The following is a 17,297-nucleotide window of genomic DNA, read 5'->3' as shown; positions in this document are numbered from 1 at the left end:
TTCTGATGAATCTGTTGCTAACGATACATGTTTTTTCTTCTTCTCCATATTGGATATTCTTGATCTTTAAGTTTATATTTGGAATGATTGAAATAAAATGTTGGATCTAAGTTGGGTTAAACTGAATTAATTGTAATAGTGAATAGGGTATGGGTCCTTAATTTCCATGAGGCAAAAAGCAATGTACTTAAAAGATGCTTTTCACATGCAATTGCGTAATTTGATCATCATCACAACTTCATTATTGGATTGTTTGCTTATTAAGTAAAAAAGTGATTTGTTTTTCTTATGATCATAAGATTGTGTCACTTGAAATAAATAAATTAAAAAGAGAAAACTATCTATACAGTTGACTTTTTCAGCCACACTTTTTAATTATTTTTGACTGTTTCTTCTGTCCTTACAAAAATGTATTATCATAGACTTTGATTCTTATATTTTATGTGTACTTGTTTATCCACACGTTCTATTGTGAAATTGCAAGTACTTCTCAGAGAAAATAATATATACATATTTGTTCCAAAATTAATTTTAAAAAAGTAGAGATTGTGAATCCCTAAGGTTTGGATTTTCAATGACAATGACTGAAAGATAAAAGAATCGTGGGGATTGCTTGTGAGCAAACCATAGGAAACATGTGACCTTCAAACTTCATTATTAAGAACTTACATAAAAATATTATCTTTTCAGTTCATGAGCAGTAGGTATCACAAAAAGCTTTTCTTTTTTTTTTTTGGGTAGTCAAACTCTTTTTTGTCAACTTTGAAGTTGCATTTAATTTTCTAAGTTTTCTTTTTGTTTACCTAGTTGATTTAAGTAAAACTCCTCTTTCACTTGTTAACCTTATCACAAGTTTGAATCCGTTACTTTCATGTCACGTTCAGCTCAAAAGAAGAGAGAATTAGAAGAGAAGTGTTATTTTAAACCATATGTATTATGGCAAATTTTCCATCGTTTACAACCTACTGGCCTTGCCTTGATTAGCATCTGATCAAATATATATGTAAAAGCTTACACAATCGATTTGAAGAATCTAATCTCAAGACCGTATTGCCTTACAAAAAGAAAACGTTAATAGCCGAGAGGCTGGCTGCAGAGCAGGCACAAAATTCCTCCATAGTATCATAGATTTGTGTTACAGACAATGTCTCCTTATATAATATTATATATATATATATATTTTCCATCAGTGAAGGGATGGATTTCTAATCAGACCAGTGGCAAAGATTTCTCTCTGAGTGGATTGTCGTGGAGATGTTGCCTAAGGAACTTTACCCTCATGTCCTCTTTGTCAGTCATGCATTCCTTTCTTTTTCTTCCATTTTCAATGCCATTTCCATTTAAGGTAATGGATGTTGCCTGTACTGCTGCGGTAGCCATTGAATCAACCATGTCAAAGTCACCAACAGAAGGATCTTCATCCATCACATTTGAAGCATTATTGAAGAATTTAACGTCTAGGTTCATGCCATCTGAAACTTTTGCTGGTTGTACAAACTCAGCTTCCGACTTACAAATGGTTTCTCTCGCTCTGAGCTTGGAGTTCGAATGGTCGAACACTCTCACCCCTTGATCTTCCAATACCAGAAGCCATTCTGAAGTATAATCAAATTGAACATCAGCCGTCAATAAAAGACATCAAACGTACTGTGGTGGAATCAACAAATACAGATAACAGAAAATGTAAAGCATTAGAGAATCAACATGTTGCTCATGAGAAAAGGAAGAACAATTTATATCAGAGCGAAAATTCAAAATAAAAGTACAAATTAGATGTGCCGCCACTAGGTCGTTCAAAGCAATAGATAATAGATTCAAAGCATGCCAATACACATGTATATTGAAAAATTGCATAAAGAATTATTTAATGTTATTGGACCTCAGAACATTCTCAAAGGATGCTGACGACAAAATTCGTTAGTGTGGTAGTACCCTAGTATTAAGAAGTTATCTCATATATATATATATATATATATATGTATGTATGTATATGTATATATATGTATGTATATGTATATATATCGATTCCCATGCTAGTCCCAATGTCCAGCAAACACGAAACATGATTCACAGTATAGATGTCTTATAATCAAGCTCAACACATAATAGTTGTCTTGTACATAATGTCACTTTCATGTTCTGTGAACTATATCTTCATTATCATTGAAAGAAATACATGAATAAACTGGAAAAAACATTGCTCATAGAATCATAAGTCAATGTACATGTTTAGAAACTAACCGATAAGAGCCGTGGGTGTGCAGATATTTGGTTGACTCATCCTCTCGCTGAAGCCTGGCTGGTTTCTGATCCAATTGATCAACTGAGAGGGCCAACAAGAATTGCGGAAGGCATTTATGTAGGACATAGCCTTGCTCAGATTTCCAGTGTCTCTGAACCAATCAGAATGTGCACATTATAAATTTTTACTCCATTCTATCACATGCATTGCAAAGTTCAAATTGAGAATTGAGATACTGTAGCTAATGCTCGAATTATGATTTGTTATACCTAAAGGAACGAATACCATTATCAGCAACAAATAACCAATTCAAACAAATAGTTCTTAAATCAGCAGCAGGTCGTTCAGTTCCAAATTGAAGTTTAAGGAATGGGTACTCTGGTATTATTGCAGCATCATATAATACTTCTCGCAGAAGAATTTCATCTGCAGAACCCTACGGAAGAAACAGTTCGGTAAAATCAAAGATTTATTCCCTTTACCACTTCAAGATGAGTAAGCAATATTACTTCCAAAGATGTATCTGATCAAGCTTAAGCCACCATGGGCGTGTATGGTGTTTCTGATGGATAGTAGCAGAGTTGCAGAACCTCAAACTACATCTCATAAGGGAGAGCCATCAATCTAGAAGTAGGAATACTACTGCCTCAAATAAATAAACTACAAACATGGTACACAGAAATAAATATAAAAGAAAGAAATACTGACCAACAAATAGGTAGTTGGCAAAACTGACTGCAGCAGCATCCTGAGGAAAATATCTGATATGCACCAACAGATTTCAGATTACAAGCACCCAGAGTCATTGATAATAGGAGAAAAGATCGGATGCAATTAGAGCACTAGAAAAGGCTTGGTCATCCAGATATGTAGAGGGCATACGAACAAGAGAAGCCCTGAAAACATAATGAACGTGCACGCAAAAGCGATTGGAATTTTTATTTTATACCTCACATACAGAGAGATACTACTTTCAGAATTAGATTTGTCTGAATATGGCACAATCCACTCAATTATATGATTCCCAAAAGAGAATATGTGCCTCCCATCCCTGGTCTTCACTTTTAGCAAAGTTTTAAATATTGCAATATCAGTGCTTCATGCCTAGTTTGCGTGCATCATATATGTCAACTGAAGGACATATGGTGGATAGTTGAACAGAGCATCCAGTTAATGCATACCAAAATCAAAGCAGATACGATGAACATACTTATAATACATAAAGAAATACACGCCCCTAACATCTATGAGACATGTTGCGTCTATGTGAAGGTCGAAATAGAGACTACTAAGAACTTAACGTGCTTTTACTAGACAGAAAAAAGAGGGCCGAGGAACAAATTGAGGAAGGACCAGGTTATTTAACAGTCTCGTGATATTAAAAGAAAGAATACCAAAATCAAATCTCACCATAGAAATGACAGCTACGAAACCCAGCAATCATTTGAACAGCCCGGCTGTGGAGTTCATTTTGCAGTTCTACCATTGACATCCGAGAGGAAAATTTCAAGCACAGCCTCAACAAAAAGGCTTCAAACATAACGATCCCAGCAAAGTAGCCAACCCCACCATTGATACTGATGCCTTGACAAATTTCATGGCTAACAAGCGGAAGAAAACCCTTCAAATCTTCTCCAGGTTTGTCCACCATCCAGACACGAGCCAAATCCAGAAAATAAGGACCAAACCCCAAGGAACAACCTACTTCCTCGGACTCTTGACCACAACAAATACTGATATAACTAACAACCCCATCGATCAAATTCTCAGCCTCTTCCTTAGACGTTTTCTTCTCGACAACTAAATCAAACAGACAGTAAACAACCGGAGCCAGCACCGCGATTCTTTTCGACGCACAGGAAGACTCCGTGCAAGAAACAAGGAGCTGGAATAAATCCTTAACTGCCTGCAGCTTCTCCGAAGAACCTCTAGCTGAGGATTTAGCTGTGTGAAAAGTCAGAGCAGAGTAAAACCACACGACGGCCACCGGTGGGTCGGGCAAATTTCTAAGCAAACGAGAGAAAATGGGAATGAAACTAGAGAAATCAGTAACCCCTTTTCGATATTCATCGAAAAACCGTTCAATTGATTCAGAAAGCATCAACCCATATGGGTCAAGTTGGTTTGGAAGTTGAAGGAGGTGCGATCGGGTTTCATTCATTTTGAAGTAACAGAGGGAAACGGAGAGATGGGTTTTTTGGAGCAGTGAAAGAGGAATATTTGGTAGTGAAGACGAAAGACGAACCAAAGTGGAAGGAAAAAGCTGTATAAAGTACAGTATTGAAACCCTAGATACTCGGGGTTTGAAGAAAGCTTTGAAAAAGGAGGGAAAATGGTAAGATCATTTTGAATTCGTAACGAATTAAAATAATATTGCAGAACTAAGCAAAAAAATTATATCTTTCTTCCCTTCCCTCCATTCCAATTCAATTTCACACCAACCCATGAATCTTAAATTTGTCTTTATCAGTTCATTAACATTGGGTTCTCCATTATCGTCTTCCACAGCTGTTGGGTCTTTTTCTTTTAATCAAAATCAGCTAAATCCTAATCTACAGAAGTCTGCTTCCATTAATTTTCATAATAACGTTACCATAAATTAGGAAACTGAAAAACTAGAAAGCTCACAATTTGTTTTTTCCATCTAAACATTCTCTCATCGGACAAACTAATCATCCCTTACAAACACACATCAGATTCTTCATTCCTTTAAAATAATTGGATATAATCTTGTTGCCTAATTATCAAATCAATTAGACTCCCCCCTATTTGAGAGATATACGTTTTTTTTCCATATTATTCTTCTTTTTACTCCAAGTTTTGTTTGAGTTGACAAAATTGTTTTTAGAATGGTCCTCTATTTTAAAAGCAATGGGATATGTGAATTACGCATAAATTATATGCACTCACATATTATACTCCTGCTCTCTCTATCACGGAAAGCTACAAATAAATAAAATAAAGTGTATCCCTTCATAATCACGAATCATTTAATGGATGATCAAAAGATTGAGGAGACATGTTAGAGGATTTCGTTTTTAAGAAAATGTTGAATGATCTTTTACCTGCATCTCTTCTTTTACCACTCACAAATCACTACTATCTTGCTCATTTTTTTTCTTTTTCGTCTCATCCATCTCCCTGTCTATCGATCTCTCTCAAAATCACTCCTAAGAAGACAGGCGCCAAAATTGGATAAAAAGAGTAGGAATTGTAGAAGAACAACTCAAAGAAGACGAGCACTGGAAGAATAAAAGAAAAAAAAAAAACTAAAAATGTTATAATTTCACGCAATCATAACAACATTTGACATGTCAAAAAGAATCATTAGCCATTTTGACCTCTAAATAAGTTTTATTGTGCAGTTTTTTCCACAATCATCTATCAATTTATATTTGTTGACTTTGTTTACTATTGTGTGAACTACATCTTTGTTTATTAAATAAAGAACACTTCCTTAATTTACAATCACAACTACAGGTGAGAGTCAAGGTAAATGAATATTTTAGAAAGAATGCATAATCTATGTCCCAACACAAACTAATTGAATGTATAAATAAAGATAAATGACATATTCAAGAATATAATAAGATTTGGAAGAAAAGAATCTTTAAAAATCAATAATTAGAAAAACAATTATCTCCATCCACTATTGTAATTGTAAATAAAAGTAACCTCAAACAAAGTAGTAACAAAATGGTGATTACAGAATTGATTTTGGAAAGAGAAGTTGAAAAATGGCATTAACAATAATAAATCAGAAGACATTAAACTAAGTTGAAAAATTCAGAAGTGTTTAGTGAACTCCAAAGTTGAAGAGATACATATAATTCTTTGCCATGCAAAGGCTTCATTTAACATGGGGGAGATAAACAGAAAAAGGGGAAAAAACATCACCAAGGAGGATCAGTTATGGGGTCTTATTGAAACATCACTCATAATCTCTTCTATTACATTTCCACAAACTTGTAATACAGTTCTTATTGTAGTTTGAAGCATCCACCAAGGAGCAATACCTGACTTGGATGGATGGTCTCACTTGGTCCACCACTGGAGGAAATCTTTGCGTCTGTTGATCTTCTTCTGCAATTGAAGGATTCCGTAAAGTAATGCCTCAGCAGTAGGAGGGCAACCAGGAACGTAGATATCGACAGGGACAATTCGATCACAACCCCGAACGACTGAGTATGAGTAGTGATAGTATCCACCACCATTTGCACAGCTTCCCATGGATATAACCCATCGCGGTTCTGGCATTTGATCATAAACCCTGCAGAGAACAAAGAGTAAGTGTAGCTTGGGTGAGATGGTGAATTGATTTATCAGAAAACCCAACAGAAAAATTAAAATATTTAAAATTTTAAACAGACAATAAAATTATCGGCCTAGTTCAGAGGATTCCAAAACCTCCCTTGTCGTGAAAGGATCTCACACGCAGTCAGCCTGACAAGATCTAGTTGTTCATCTCTTAATCAATTGATAAGCATACTTCCATTGTTGTTATCATAGACATTATTAATCTCAGAACAGAGCCTCATAAAATAAAAACCTAAGGGCTAGCAATAAAAGCCTGTGTGTCAGTTAATGACTTAATGTCTAACGGTCATAAGTAAAAGTTGTATGAATCCAAGGCCTTAACCACCATGGTTATCCGTTGGGTTAAAAGCCACAACTTTTGTTGAAGAGCCCTACAGATTACAGAAACAATGAATTAAGTACAGTCTTTCTTCAAGTTTTCATTGAAAGGAATGAATAAACAGGTGGTATTATAACCTATTTATACGACCAAACTGGTTTTCAATGTAATAATCAAGGGATTCCCTAAACTTAGAAAATTGAAGCTAGACTATAGTAGCATTCTCAGATCCAACAACAAAGATAATGGTTCATTAACCACCAACAGGAAGTCTGAGTTCCAAGCTTGATAAATGAAGTTATGGAGCATTCAGGTCAAGCATTGATGGGACTCTTAAACATTGAAAATAGCCATAGCAGCAACATAAACATTGACACAAACAAATACAAATATGAGATAATGGTATTTAACTTTGATAAAGGATTAATATTTGGGTTGTCTTCCTCCATTATAATTTTTATTTGCTTCAATAGCATCCATTTAGCTTTTTATTTGCTTCTATAGCATCCGTTTATTTGGATTTTAGTCTATATTGCATTTATCAAATTCATGCACCATTTCAATGAGATATTTTTAGAAAATAGCTTAATATCCTGAAAAGCCAACCTCACTAGCACACTACAACCCCCATAGGTATAAAGAGCTGGATTGAGAGAAGAAAGCATGGGAACCTTATTTCATTCAAAATAAAGGATTTCATAGTCTACCACAATTACATGCAATACCACCATATAAATGAAACAAGTTCAAAGAAATTCACATATCATTGTGACTCACTTCTTATCCCATTATTACATTTTCGTAAGAAAATCCTCACGAATAGAATTTAGAGTTCTCTTGGTCATATTAAAACTTCATTTCTACCCATCAAGATTAAAAAATAAGAATTCTAAAGTGAGGGGGTACTGTATCTAAATTGGTGAATTCCTCTAGGCTTTAGTTCCATTTTCCTCAATAAACAGAAATTCGTACATAGAAGTTAGCTACTTATGTGAAATGACTCCAGCAATTCTAGTCAAACTTGGAAAGATGTCCAACATATACTTTCTTCACATATTTCAGTGTTTGGAAGTTTTACTATACAATGCACATTTCAAATTCATAGATTAAAATAATAAGGATAAAGGAAACCTTCAAAACAAATAGAACAGTCACATGCTTCATTGACACATTAACCACTCGAACAAATAGAACAGATATAAATAGATGACTGTTCGGGAAATCATGATTACTCAACCCAAACAGAATTCACCAGACACCATGCCAAGATGATGAAGTGAAAAAACTCTGTACAGGAACTACTTTCATGATTACTTCACAAATTTTCCTCGTAAACCATGGAAGTCATGTGATGAGTGAAAATTCATAAAAATAAATAACATGAATCTAGGTGAACAAGATGGCCTAACAAGATAAATTTCCCAATTAGCACTGCACAATTCAGTAATCCAATATATCGAAAGTAATCCACCCGTTTTTCATAATGAAGAAAAAGAACCTCCCCTAAAATCCATTGACATAGAGGCTGAAGCATTGTATTATTGACAATCAATACATTTAATCAAATTAATTTGACCCAATAAATAAGAAAATAAGCAGATAACTACAATGGTATAATCCACTTAAATCTTTAAACTTTTAGATAACATACCAGATTAAGAAAAGATAAACATGCTATGATCATTGCAGACAGGAATAATATCTTCACAAGTTTAGATGGACAAAACAAGTACGCACTACAACCTACAGGCCAGGAGCAATTGACAAAAGGAACAACTCCAGAAACTGAAAAATCACATAATTCTAAACTTCGATCTCAATATGAAAATTTTCCGTCAATCTAGTAGTTCAGTCAATTATCCAGTCGGGTCCAAAAAATCAGGAATCAACAAGCTTTATTTAATGGAGAGAACTAACTTGCGAAGAGCTGGAGCCATCTTGTTGGTGAGGGTACCGGCGACAATCATACAATCAGATTGCCTAGGGCTAGGACGAAAGATGACACCAAAGCGATCGAGGTCATAGCGGGCAGCACCGGTGTGCATCATTTCAACAGCGCAACAAGCAAGGCCGAAAGTCATAGGCCAGATAGAACCACGGCGAGCCCAGTTCATGAGGTCGTCAACCTTCGAGATGACATACTCAGCCGCCTTCGGAAGCCCCGTCGGGGACGAGGCCGAAGGAGGCAGCGGCCTCGCATACGGCGTCGGAGAAGCAGTGGATGAGGAAGACAAAGCCGGAGCTGTGGTATGAAGAGACAAAGCTCCCCGTGCAGCAAGCAGATGAGGGATTCGAGTGGAAGCTCGGCTCACAGCGGCCATTCCCACGGATCAAGATTCAGAACTTCCGATACAAACCGAAATGAACAATTCTTAAATCCGCAAATCGGTATTATTCCTACTAACCGACGTCGTCTGTTGACGTGGCACGCTCTTGGCTCTATATAGAAAGTGAAACGACGTGTCGCATCCCTTTGGGCTGAAACTAAAAAAGGCCCAGGTCATTTAGTTTGGGCCTCACACAATGGGCTTTCCTCTCCGGTCTTTTCGATAAACTCACAATCAGAATTTAGGGTTTCTTCACAAATATCCTCTATAAATTTCAGCTGAACCGCAGCTTTTGAATTGTCTTCCGTCCGTCCTGAGATTATCTCCTTCTTCTGTCACTTTAATTTCCGATTTGTTTTGATTTTCATTGTCTTCTCCTTCAATCCAAGAGAAATGCGTTTGATATCTTGAATCGTTTATTTGCTTTCTCTTTAAAAAATTCGATGAAATGGGTTGGTTAATCTGAATTGGCTCTATCATCGAGTCAGCAGCAGGCGCCGTTTTAATGGCGATCCGTCTGCCGCATGGAGCCGATATTTTGTTACCGGAAGAAGATCCTTAAAACTTAATCGTTTTAAGACACAATGCCCGGTCGACATTTTTTAAAAATTTCTAATCCCCATCATCTGCAATTAGGTCTGTGTAGGGTTTTTGAATTAGAGTTTGAATGGGCATTAAATTCAGACACGGGTGTTTGTTCATTAATCTTACAACAAACAACCTTTTGCACGGTGCCTATATTGAGCTACTGAACACGATTGGGGGAATCTATTATTATTTTATATGGTATCCTTCAAATTTCAAGCAGTGAAATTTTCAAGCTACTGTTCTTGTTTAGCTTAGTAAATCTGTTCTTGTTTTACAGAAGCTGATTTGCAAATACGATTTTTTGGTTTTTTTGTTAGAATGATTTCAACATTTACAAAGAATCCTTATCCTCTAATCTGCTATTATCATTTGATTGGACTATCTCACTTTTTGTTGTTGCTTGTGTAGTCTCAGATGACGCCTTTTCATTTGTTGGAACAATCTGGATGAGAGACTCATCATGGGATTCTTGCCTATCATCTTTCACAGTTGCTTCTCAGAAAATAAATGGAAAATGAATGGGATAATATCTTGCGTTATAAGTGTTGCTTAATATTTGATTTCATAACTGTTAATGGTTTTAGAGTTCTGAAAAGCCTCAGTTGGGACATAGGTTTGAAATGTGATCTTCCATCCCCTTGCTGTCAATTTATCGCAACACATAAACTTTGTAGGCATACTCTCCTTTTCTTCTTATTTCCTCATAAATGAAACTAATTCTTAATTGCGCAATAACTGTTGTGTAATATTTGATTTCAAAGCTCACTCTACTTTGTATTTAGAAAAAAAAGCCAATTCTTGATGAAATTAAATCCAAATCTTTATGAAACCTCAATTTAAATTGCTTAATTTAATTATATAAAAAAAATCAAAATCTGAGTCAATTTAAATAGAAAATTATCACAAACTTAATACAATTGAGAAATTGGTGCCCCTTTAACAGAACAAAATAAATGAAGAACATACCACTGGATCTCGTTTATTAGATAAGTAACCCAAGTTTGTTTGTGAAACAGAAGTGGTAGATAGAAATTTAAATTTCAGATTCTAATGAACCAAACTATCTACTGCATTTTCTCTTTAGAATTCTGTTCACAAGGTGCAATCGACTTTATGTTGTTGAACAGGTCTTAAGAAACCAAATAACAGAATGGTCTGTACTGTCGTGTCAACAACAATTCCATCAAGACCTTCAAAATTTTATACTTTTCTGTGCTTCATAATTATATAATCTAAAATGATGATCGCCTCCAATGCACAGCCGTTATGGAAACAAATAAACTGCTCAATAAAATTGGAAAAATTGATTCACAGAAATGGAAGATGTAACAGATGTTTTACTAGATAGAGAAACGACCTCTTGATCAAAATCGAACATTGAGGATGTTTAGAAGCAACAATTACAGTCAAATGGGCAGAGCGGGGTGCCTCCAGCATCTGCATTGCCAAAACCCAGTTCCTCTTCGGTGTAAATTGTAAGCCCATCCCCAGTTTTCTTTCTTCGCCGCGATTGTGGGTCTGCAAATCCATTTCTGGATTGAGCTTCATCCTTTTTCTTGTTCTTTGTCTTTTTCGGTCTGTCTTGTGCATCTAGTTTTGGCTCCTCGGTCTTCCCAACTTCGGGCTTTTTCCTCTTCTTCCCAGCAAAAATTTCATCGATCTCACTGTGTTTCTTTACTGATGGGGGCTTTTCCTCTTTCACTACGGAATTGGGATTTTCACCTTTTACCACGGCATTGGACTTCTCCTGTTTCGTAGAGGCATTCTCTGGGATCTTTTTAGGCGTTTTAGAAGATTTCTTCTTTGGCATTTATACAATAAGATCAGCTGCACGAAGGGTTCAAAATCTTAGAACTAATCCTAGAGCACCGGTCATGACGCAACTTTCTAAGATCTGATCTACAATATGTCTAAGACCTGATCTACAATATGTGCATCAGTGCATGCATGACGCTTGAAATTGAAAACCTCAAAGTATAATTGAAAAATTAAATAAACTTTATCTTGGGATCCCAGCTAAAAACAACCAATAAACTCATTCTAAATTGAGAACAAAATTATACATTTAGAGGGAAAAAACTCAAAGAGTACAGAACATAGTTTCTAAGAAAATAGAACTGGAACATAACGTCACTAGACTTATGCCATGCGTCCCAATGCAACATGAACTGGAAGACTGTAACTAATAAACCTAAACTGATTAATCTACTACTAATCTGGTATTGTCGTCTTAGTGGAGTCTGAACAATTAACCCATCCTACAGCAGACTAATTCAACTACTCGTCATAGTAAACTCCTCAGACTCGGTACTAGGTACCGAACATTAAAACGTGAATTTGTGCAGTGCATCAATTATGGGAAAACTGAATGATGTATATCAGTTCTGGTATGTGGGCTAATTGCGATCATATTTGGTTTGAGGCCAAAATTATCATCAAACCAACCCGAACCTAGGATGGTTTTCCGGTTATAAATTCACTGAGCTCAAAAAAAAAAAAAAAAAAAAATCCAACAAAATCAATTTGCTTTCAGTTTCCGAAAATCTGCATCCAATCTTACCAACATAATTCCATTTATTGTCAAGCTTTTGGAGACCCAAACTACTTTAACATTTTCATTTCTCCCATGGTGACTAGAAAATTTCCCCGATATCCATTCCAAAATTAGTTTCTTAACCTCAACGAACCGCCCAATTCTAAGCACAAGGAAAATTCAAGGTTTATAACTCTAAAGTAACATTAGATAGTAAATTCAAAGACGAGTTCAGAGCCTTGTAATAGTCATTTAGCTAAAACTCCTCGGATTTGTGAATATAAAGCCCACCACAGAGTGAATAATCAATATAGCGAGAATAGTTCAGAAACTAGAAGGAAACACCGCACCTAGACTGACGTGCAAAACACTTGCTGGGCAACGGACTGGCTACTGTCCTGAGGGATGTCGGACGTCGTCTGAACGGTGGTGACTGGTAGCTTCCGGTTGCAGCTGCAGGAGAGAAACACAGAGGATACAGAGAGTGCTGTGAGGTAGAGAACAAAAATACTGAATGAACGAAAGCTATGCACCAAATCACGCAGGGGGAGAGAGAGAGAGAGAAACGGACCTGCAGTAGCCGGCGGCGTGTAGGCGTCGGAGAAGGCGGAGCAAGAGGTAACGTTGATGGGCGCGAGAGATCGGGAGGCGCGAAAGGTAGAGAGAGTGCGTAACGAGATGTCGCCGCTGAGAGACGTTTTTCTTTTATTTCTTTTAACCTAACCCTAAGGGGATGATGGCAACCGGAAATCTAACTCATATTATTCACTAACACCCACATTTCTCGCTTCTCATTTGTGTTAACTCAGTTATCTTATTATCAACTCCGATCTTTATTTTTATTGTTAACTAATTATTTCTTAAATCTCAAAATTTAGAACTCATTTTCCAAAGTTACTTTACAACATTTCGAGAAGAGATTCGTGGTTTTTGTTCATTTCGTGTTTTTTAGTCTCAATACTTAAAAGGAATAAATCAATACAAGAAATGTTGTAAAGTAACTATGGTTAATAAACTAGTAGATGAGTCCATACAACTTCTATGATATCAAGTGACTATAACTACTAAATAACATGAAATTTGCTTATAAACAAGCATATCATCCTAATCACGTCTCTCAAATGAACTTTTTATATTATTTTTTTAAATGTAACAAAATAATTATGGTAATGATAAATTATTAAACTATCTCTTTAATTTCAATTTTCAATTTAATTTATAAACGGTTTGATTTTTGAGTTGATTTGAGTTAAAAAAAAGTTATTTGAAATATGTGTTATGAAATTTGGAAATTCACTATGTAAAACGTTGATAAAGTTTAAAATTGATGTTTTTAGGGCCGGATGAAAATGTGTAAAGGATAAAAGTAGGAATTTGAATGAGAATTTAGTTGATATGACTGCTGAATAGAATGGTGTTGTGGAATCGTATCCAGCTCAAAACCGTCTACTTATAAATATGGTCTTCTTCTACATGCCCTCGAAATAGAAAAGGAAACAGTAAATCCCCAATTTAAGTTCTGAAACAATTAGCTCCACAAGGCACCAAACGCTGATCTTTGTATTCCAATTTTCAAAAATCGACGCTGAATAACCATGGAAGCAATCGAAGTTGAGAGAGGAGGAAGTGGATACTCGCTGAAATCATCGAGATTAAACAACGAAGACATTCTCTTCTGCATAGATGTGAACCCTGAATCTTCCGTTGAGATCAAAACCACCGGCTCTAATGGACGACCCATCACCAGAATGGACTCCATTAAGCAAGCAATTCTTCTATTTGTCCACGCCAAACTCTCCATGAATCCTGACCATCGATTTGCTTTCACCACCATCGCCAAATCTGCCATTTGGGTAATCCCCCCATCTTGTTGATTTTGCTTTCTTCATTCAGAAATGTAGGTTTTGGATTACTGGATTTCTGTGATTTCTGTCTGTTTTTGGTTCAAGGCTAATTTTAGTTTTTAGGGGAGTTTATATTTTCTGCATCATTCTACTCATTTACCTAGATTGGGGAACTCAATTCCTATTTACCTGCCTTAACATATAGAACACTTCATGTGGTGTAGAGAAATATTGGATTATTCCATGGTTGGAAACTCGTAGTTTAAATTCTTCTGCAGGTTTGAGTTTGTATGTGGCATGTATTGGAGATTATACCTGAGTTCTTTTTTTTTCCCTGATCCAAACATCTTATTCAATAGATTATTGAGGGATTCTGTTCCTCAAATGATCACTCCTCTGGCTTGGGAACTTTAAGATTTTGTTTTGTGTGAATGTGATTAAGCTCTTAGGTCCCCCTTTCTTGTTCACGCTGTGGGGCATAAAATGAGAAGGTCCGTTATTCGCTCATCTTGTTAGTCCAGATTTGAATAGAAGGATATAACACAAACTTGCTGATCCAAACAGTATCTGATTTCCGACTAATAGTTGAAGTTTTGTACCACAAACTTTCTGATCTAACCATTGTCAATTTTGCATCTTTGATTTGAAGAATATAACTTGACCGTGCTGATCTAACAATTTCCCTTCCACTTTGTTAACTCTTACTGAGAGTCATTGTTTTGATATTGTCAGTATGATGTTAATATGTGCTGATCCAGAACAAAACATGTGCTTCAGTATTAGAATTAGATTGTGAAAGGGTGACAATACTGATGATATTTTATGTGGGGAAAAGAGAAGGAAATATCTCCAACTATCCACTTTTAGAGTCATTTTTCTTTTGAAGAAGTTTTTTGGGCGGTGGAACTTGGAGATGAGCATGGTGATTCCGGTTGCTTGCAGCTGATTTCTCCTTAAATCGTTGTTTCTTGAATTCTTAACTACCGCACTCTATGATCAACTGCTATTGAACAGAAAAACAAATCTGGAACCCTCCCAAACCGAACCTTAGTTGTCTGCACTAACCACGCAAGAAAGATTGGGCTGTCACTTCACTTCTATAGCTCCCATCACTCTTGCCCTTCACTGTTTGTCATTCATTTCTCTTTATATTTACTTATCAGTCTTTTCTTATTACTAAACTAAAAGAATTATCTTCATGACTCAACATTTTGGAGGCATAACTAGTAATTGGTTGAGGTTCATTTAACTGAGTTATAAATGCACTGTTACTCTTGCACTCTTTATGACACGGTAAGTTGCTAAACCTCTGAATGGATGGAAATGTTATTCAAGCTTCTGCATAGGAGAGCCTAATTCTTTTATAGCATTCTTGTTAAACGACATATCTGGTTCTAATCCAAAGTTTTTGTAAATGAAGCTAAAAAAGGAGTTTAGCAGTGATATTGCATCTGCAGAGGCTGCAGTCAGGGGACTTGGTGCTACTTCCCCTTGCAATCATGCCGATCTTACCAGTCTTTTCCGATTAGCTGCTCACGAATCAAGAAAATCAACCGCCCAAAATCGAATTCTACGACTGGTATTCTCATTATACCTATAGTCCTAATCTGCGAAATCAGCTCAAATTTTTATCTGTTATATGAATCTATGAGTGAGCCTAGATTATCCGACCTTGAACCTCTAATGTTCCAATGTATGTTTGGAAGATTATATGGATGCATCATAATCATTTGTTGCATTTAGATTCTTATTTATTGCAGATCATCGACACAGCCCCAACATCAGTGGCCTGCGAACCAAAAACTCTTCACTTTTGATGTTATATACCTCCATGAGAAGCCTGGACCTGACAACTGCCCACAAGAGGTGTATGATGCTTTAGTTGATGCCCTTGATCATGTTAGCCAGTATGAAGGCTATATTTTCGAGAGTGGCCAGGGAGTTGCACGTGTTCTTTACCGTTGTATGTGTCTGTTGTTATCACACCCCCAGCAACGAATATCGCTAGATGATCTCGATATACCAAAGCCTCTTACAAAGAAATTGCCTCCCGCTGATACCGCCCCTCCAAACGAAGTTGTCCCTGTTACAAGCCAGTGAAACGACAATGGAAACATGGATGTTGTTGTAGCTTAATGGTACCTCACTTGTTCATCTGTAGACTGATTTTTTTTTTAATCTTTTTCTGGCGACAGATTAAGTTTTCTTTTAATGTACATAACATCAAGTCTACTACGAGAGAGACAACGGTCTTATGGTATGATATGAATCTTTGTCATGTTCAGATTATGTGCTCCAAATGTCATATTTTGATGGATCATATTACTTCCTGTTGGTGCCATTTGGGTATTAGAAAAGTTGACTTTCATTGCTGAGATCAGGAAAGAGATGAATATTTTTTTGTATTGATTTATAGATTCTAAAAGCTTATTCTAACGATTGATAGATTCCCACTTGGCAAACTGATTCAATAATTGGTGTGTTTTATAATTTCCTGAAAATGATAGAAATATTATTACAAAATTTATTGATATAAGTCAACTTTTGAATTTGGGGACATCTCTTCGTGTAATGTGATCAACCTTCAACCAGATAGGAAGAAGAAAAAGAAAAGCTCTCTGATAATCCCAAAAGCTACACCATTGCCCTTTCACATGAACATAAAGTTAATCTCCTTATAAGTTATAATTATAACCACCTCCGTCTCTAATTATAATTAATTTATGTTTTGATTACGATTTTGATAGATACAAAATTACCACGCTTCTTATTATAAATCATATTGGCCATATCCCTATTTTAACCTTATAAATTTTTTTACTTTGGAGGTTGTATTAATTTTTCGTTTTAGTTTTAAATTTTAAATGTCTATTTTAAGTCCTTAAACTTTAAAACATAATAAATTTAAAAGTTTAGATCTTTTTTAATAAATTTTATTTAATTTTTGAACCGTGGATTTGTTTCTTACAATTTTAAGTTCTTACTTGGAAAACGTTTCTTACAATTTCAAGTTGACAAACACTTTTGTCTTTGCTCGTTGGCATTCTACAATCTTGAAAGTCATACCCACTTTGACATCGTCGATATAGCATATAAGTAACTCTTCATGTGCTTAGCTAAGCTAAGT

General features: G+C 35.8%; 3 protein-coding genes and 2 long non-coding RNA genes across 5 annotated transcripts; 2 read left to right on the top strand and 3 right to left on the bottom strand.

The window, feature by feature from the left end:
- Window positions 1–901: 901 nt before the first annotated feature.
- Window positions 902–4,675, bottom strand: LOC101207241. Its single transcript, XM_011655868.2, has 5 exons — window positions 3,653–4,675; window positions 2,951–3,003; window positions 2,512–2,678; window positions 2,242–2,393; window positions 902–1,595 (listed from the first exon to the last, which is right to left on the bottom strand). The coding sequence occupies exons 1-5, from the start codon at window positions 4,401–4,403 to the stop codon at window positions 1,210–1,212; spliced, it is 1,509 nt and encodes a 502-aa protein (XP_011654170.1). The 5' UTR covers window positions 4,404–4,675; the 3' UTR covers window positions 902–1,209.
- A 1,310-nt stretch (window positions 4,676–5,985) lies between these two features.
- Window positions 5,986–9,264, bottom strand: LOC101207001 (NADH dehydrogenase [ubiquinone] iron-sulfur protein 7, mitochondrial). The gene is made up of 2 exons (XM_004141262.3): window positions 8,796–9,264; window positions 5,986–6,512 (listed from the first exon to the last, which is right to left on the bottom strand). Exons 1-2 carry the CDS (start codon window positions 9,197–9,199, stop codon window positions 6,278–6,280), a joined length of 639 nt encoding a protein of 212 aa, XP_004141310.1. The 5' UTR covers window positions 9,200–9,264; the 3' UTR covers window positions 5,986–6,277.
- Window positions 9,265–9,491: 227 nt separating this feature from the next.
- Window positions 9,492–10,528, top strand: LOC101206857. The gene is made up of 2 exons (XR_180798.3): window positions 9,492–9,991; window positions 10,202–10,528. It is a non-coding gene; the product is annotated as an uncharacterized LOC101206857 (long non-coding RNA).
- Window positions 10,529–10,984: 456 nt separating this feature from the next.
- On the bottom strand, window positions 10,985–13,103 carry LOC101206612. The gene is made up of 3 exons (XR_969360.2): window positions 12,898–13,103; window positions 12,677–12,779; window positions 10,985–11,620 (listed from the first exon to the last, which is right to left on the bottom strand). It is a non-coding gene; the product is annotated as an uncharacterized LOC101206612 (long non-coding RNA).
- Window positions 13,104–13,716: 613 nt separating this feature from the next.
- On the top strand, window positions 13,717–16,545 carry LOC101206375 (BRISC and BRCA1-A complex member 1). Its single transcript, XM_004141260.3, has 3 exons — window positions 13,717–14,179; window positions 15,591–15,749; window positions 15,914–16,545. Exons 1-3 carry the CDS (start codon window positions 13,922–13,924, stop codon window positions 16,268–16,270), a joined length of 774 nt encoding a protein of 257 aa, XP_004141308.1. The 5' UTR covers window positions 13,717–13,921; the 3' UTR covers window positions 16,271–16,545.
- Window positions 16,546–17,297: the final 752 nt, after the last annotated feature.

The sequence above is a fragment of the Cucumis sativus genome, chromosome 4 (genome assembly GCF_000004075.3).
Source record: "Cucumis sativus cultivar 9930 chromosome 4, Cucumber_9930_V3, whole genome shotgun sequence".
NCBI lineage: Eukaryota > Viridiplantae > Streptophyta > Magnoliopsida > Cucurbitales > Cucurbitaceae > Cucumis > Cucumis sativus.
Note: the sequence above shows the minus strand (reverse complement) of the source record. Positions and strands in the feature narration are given on the sequence as shown.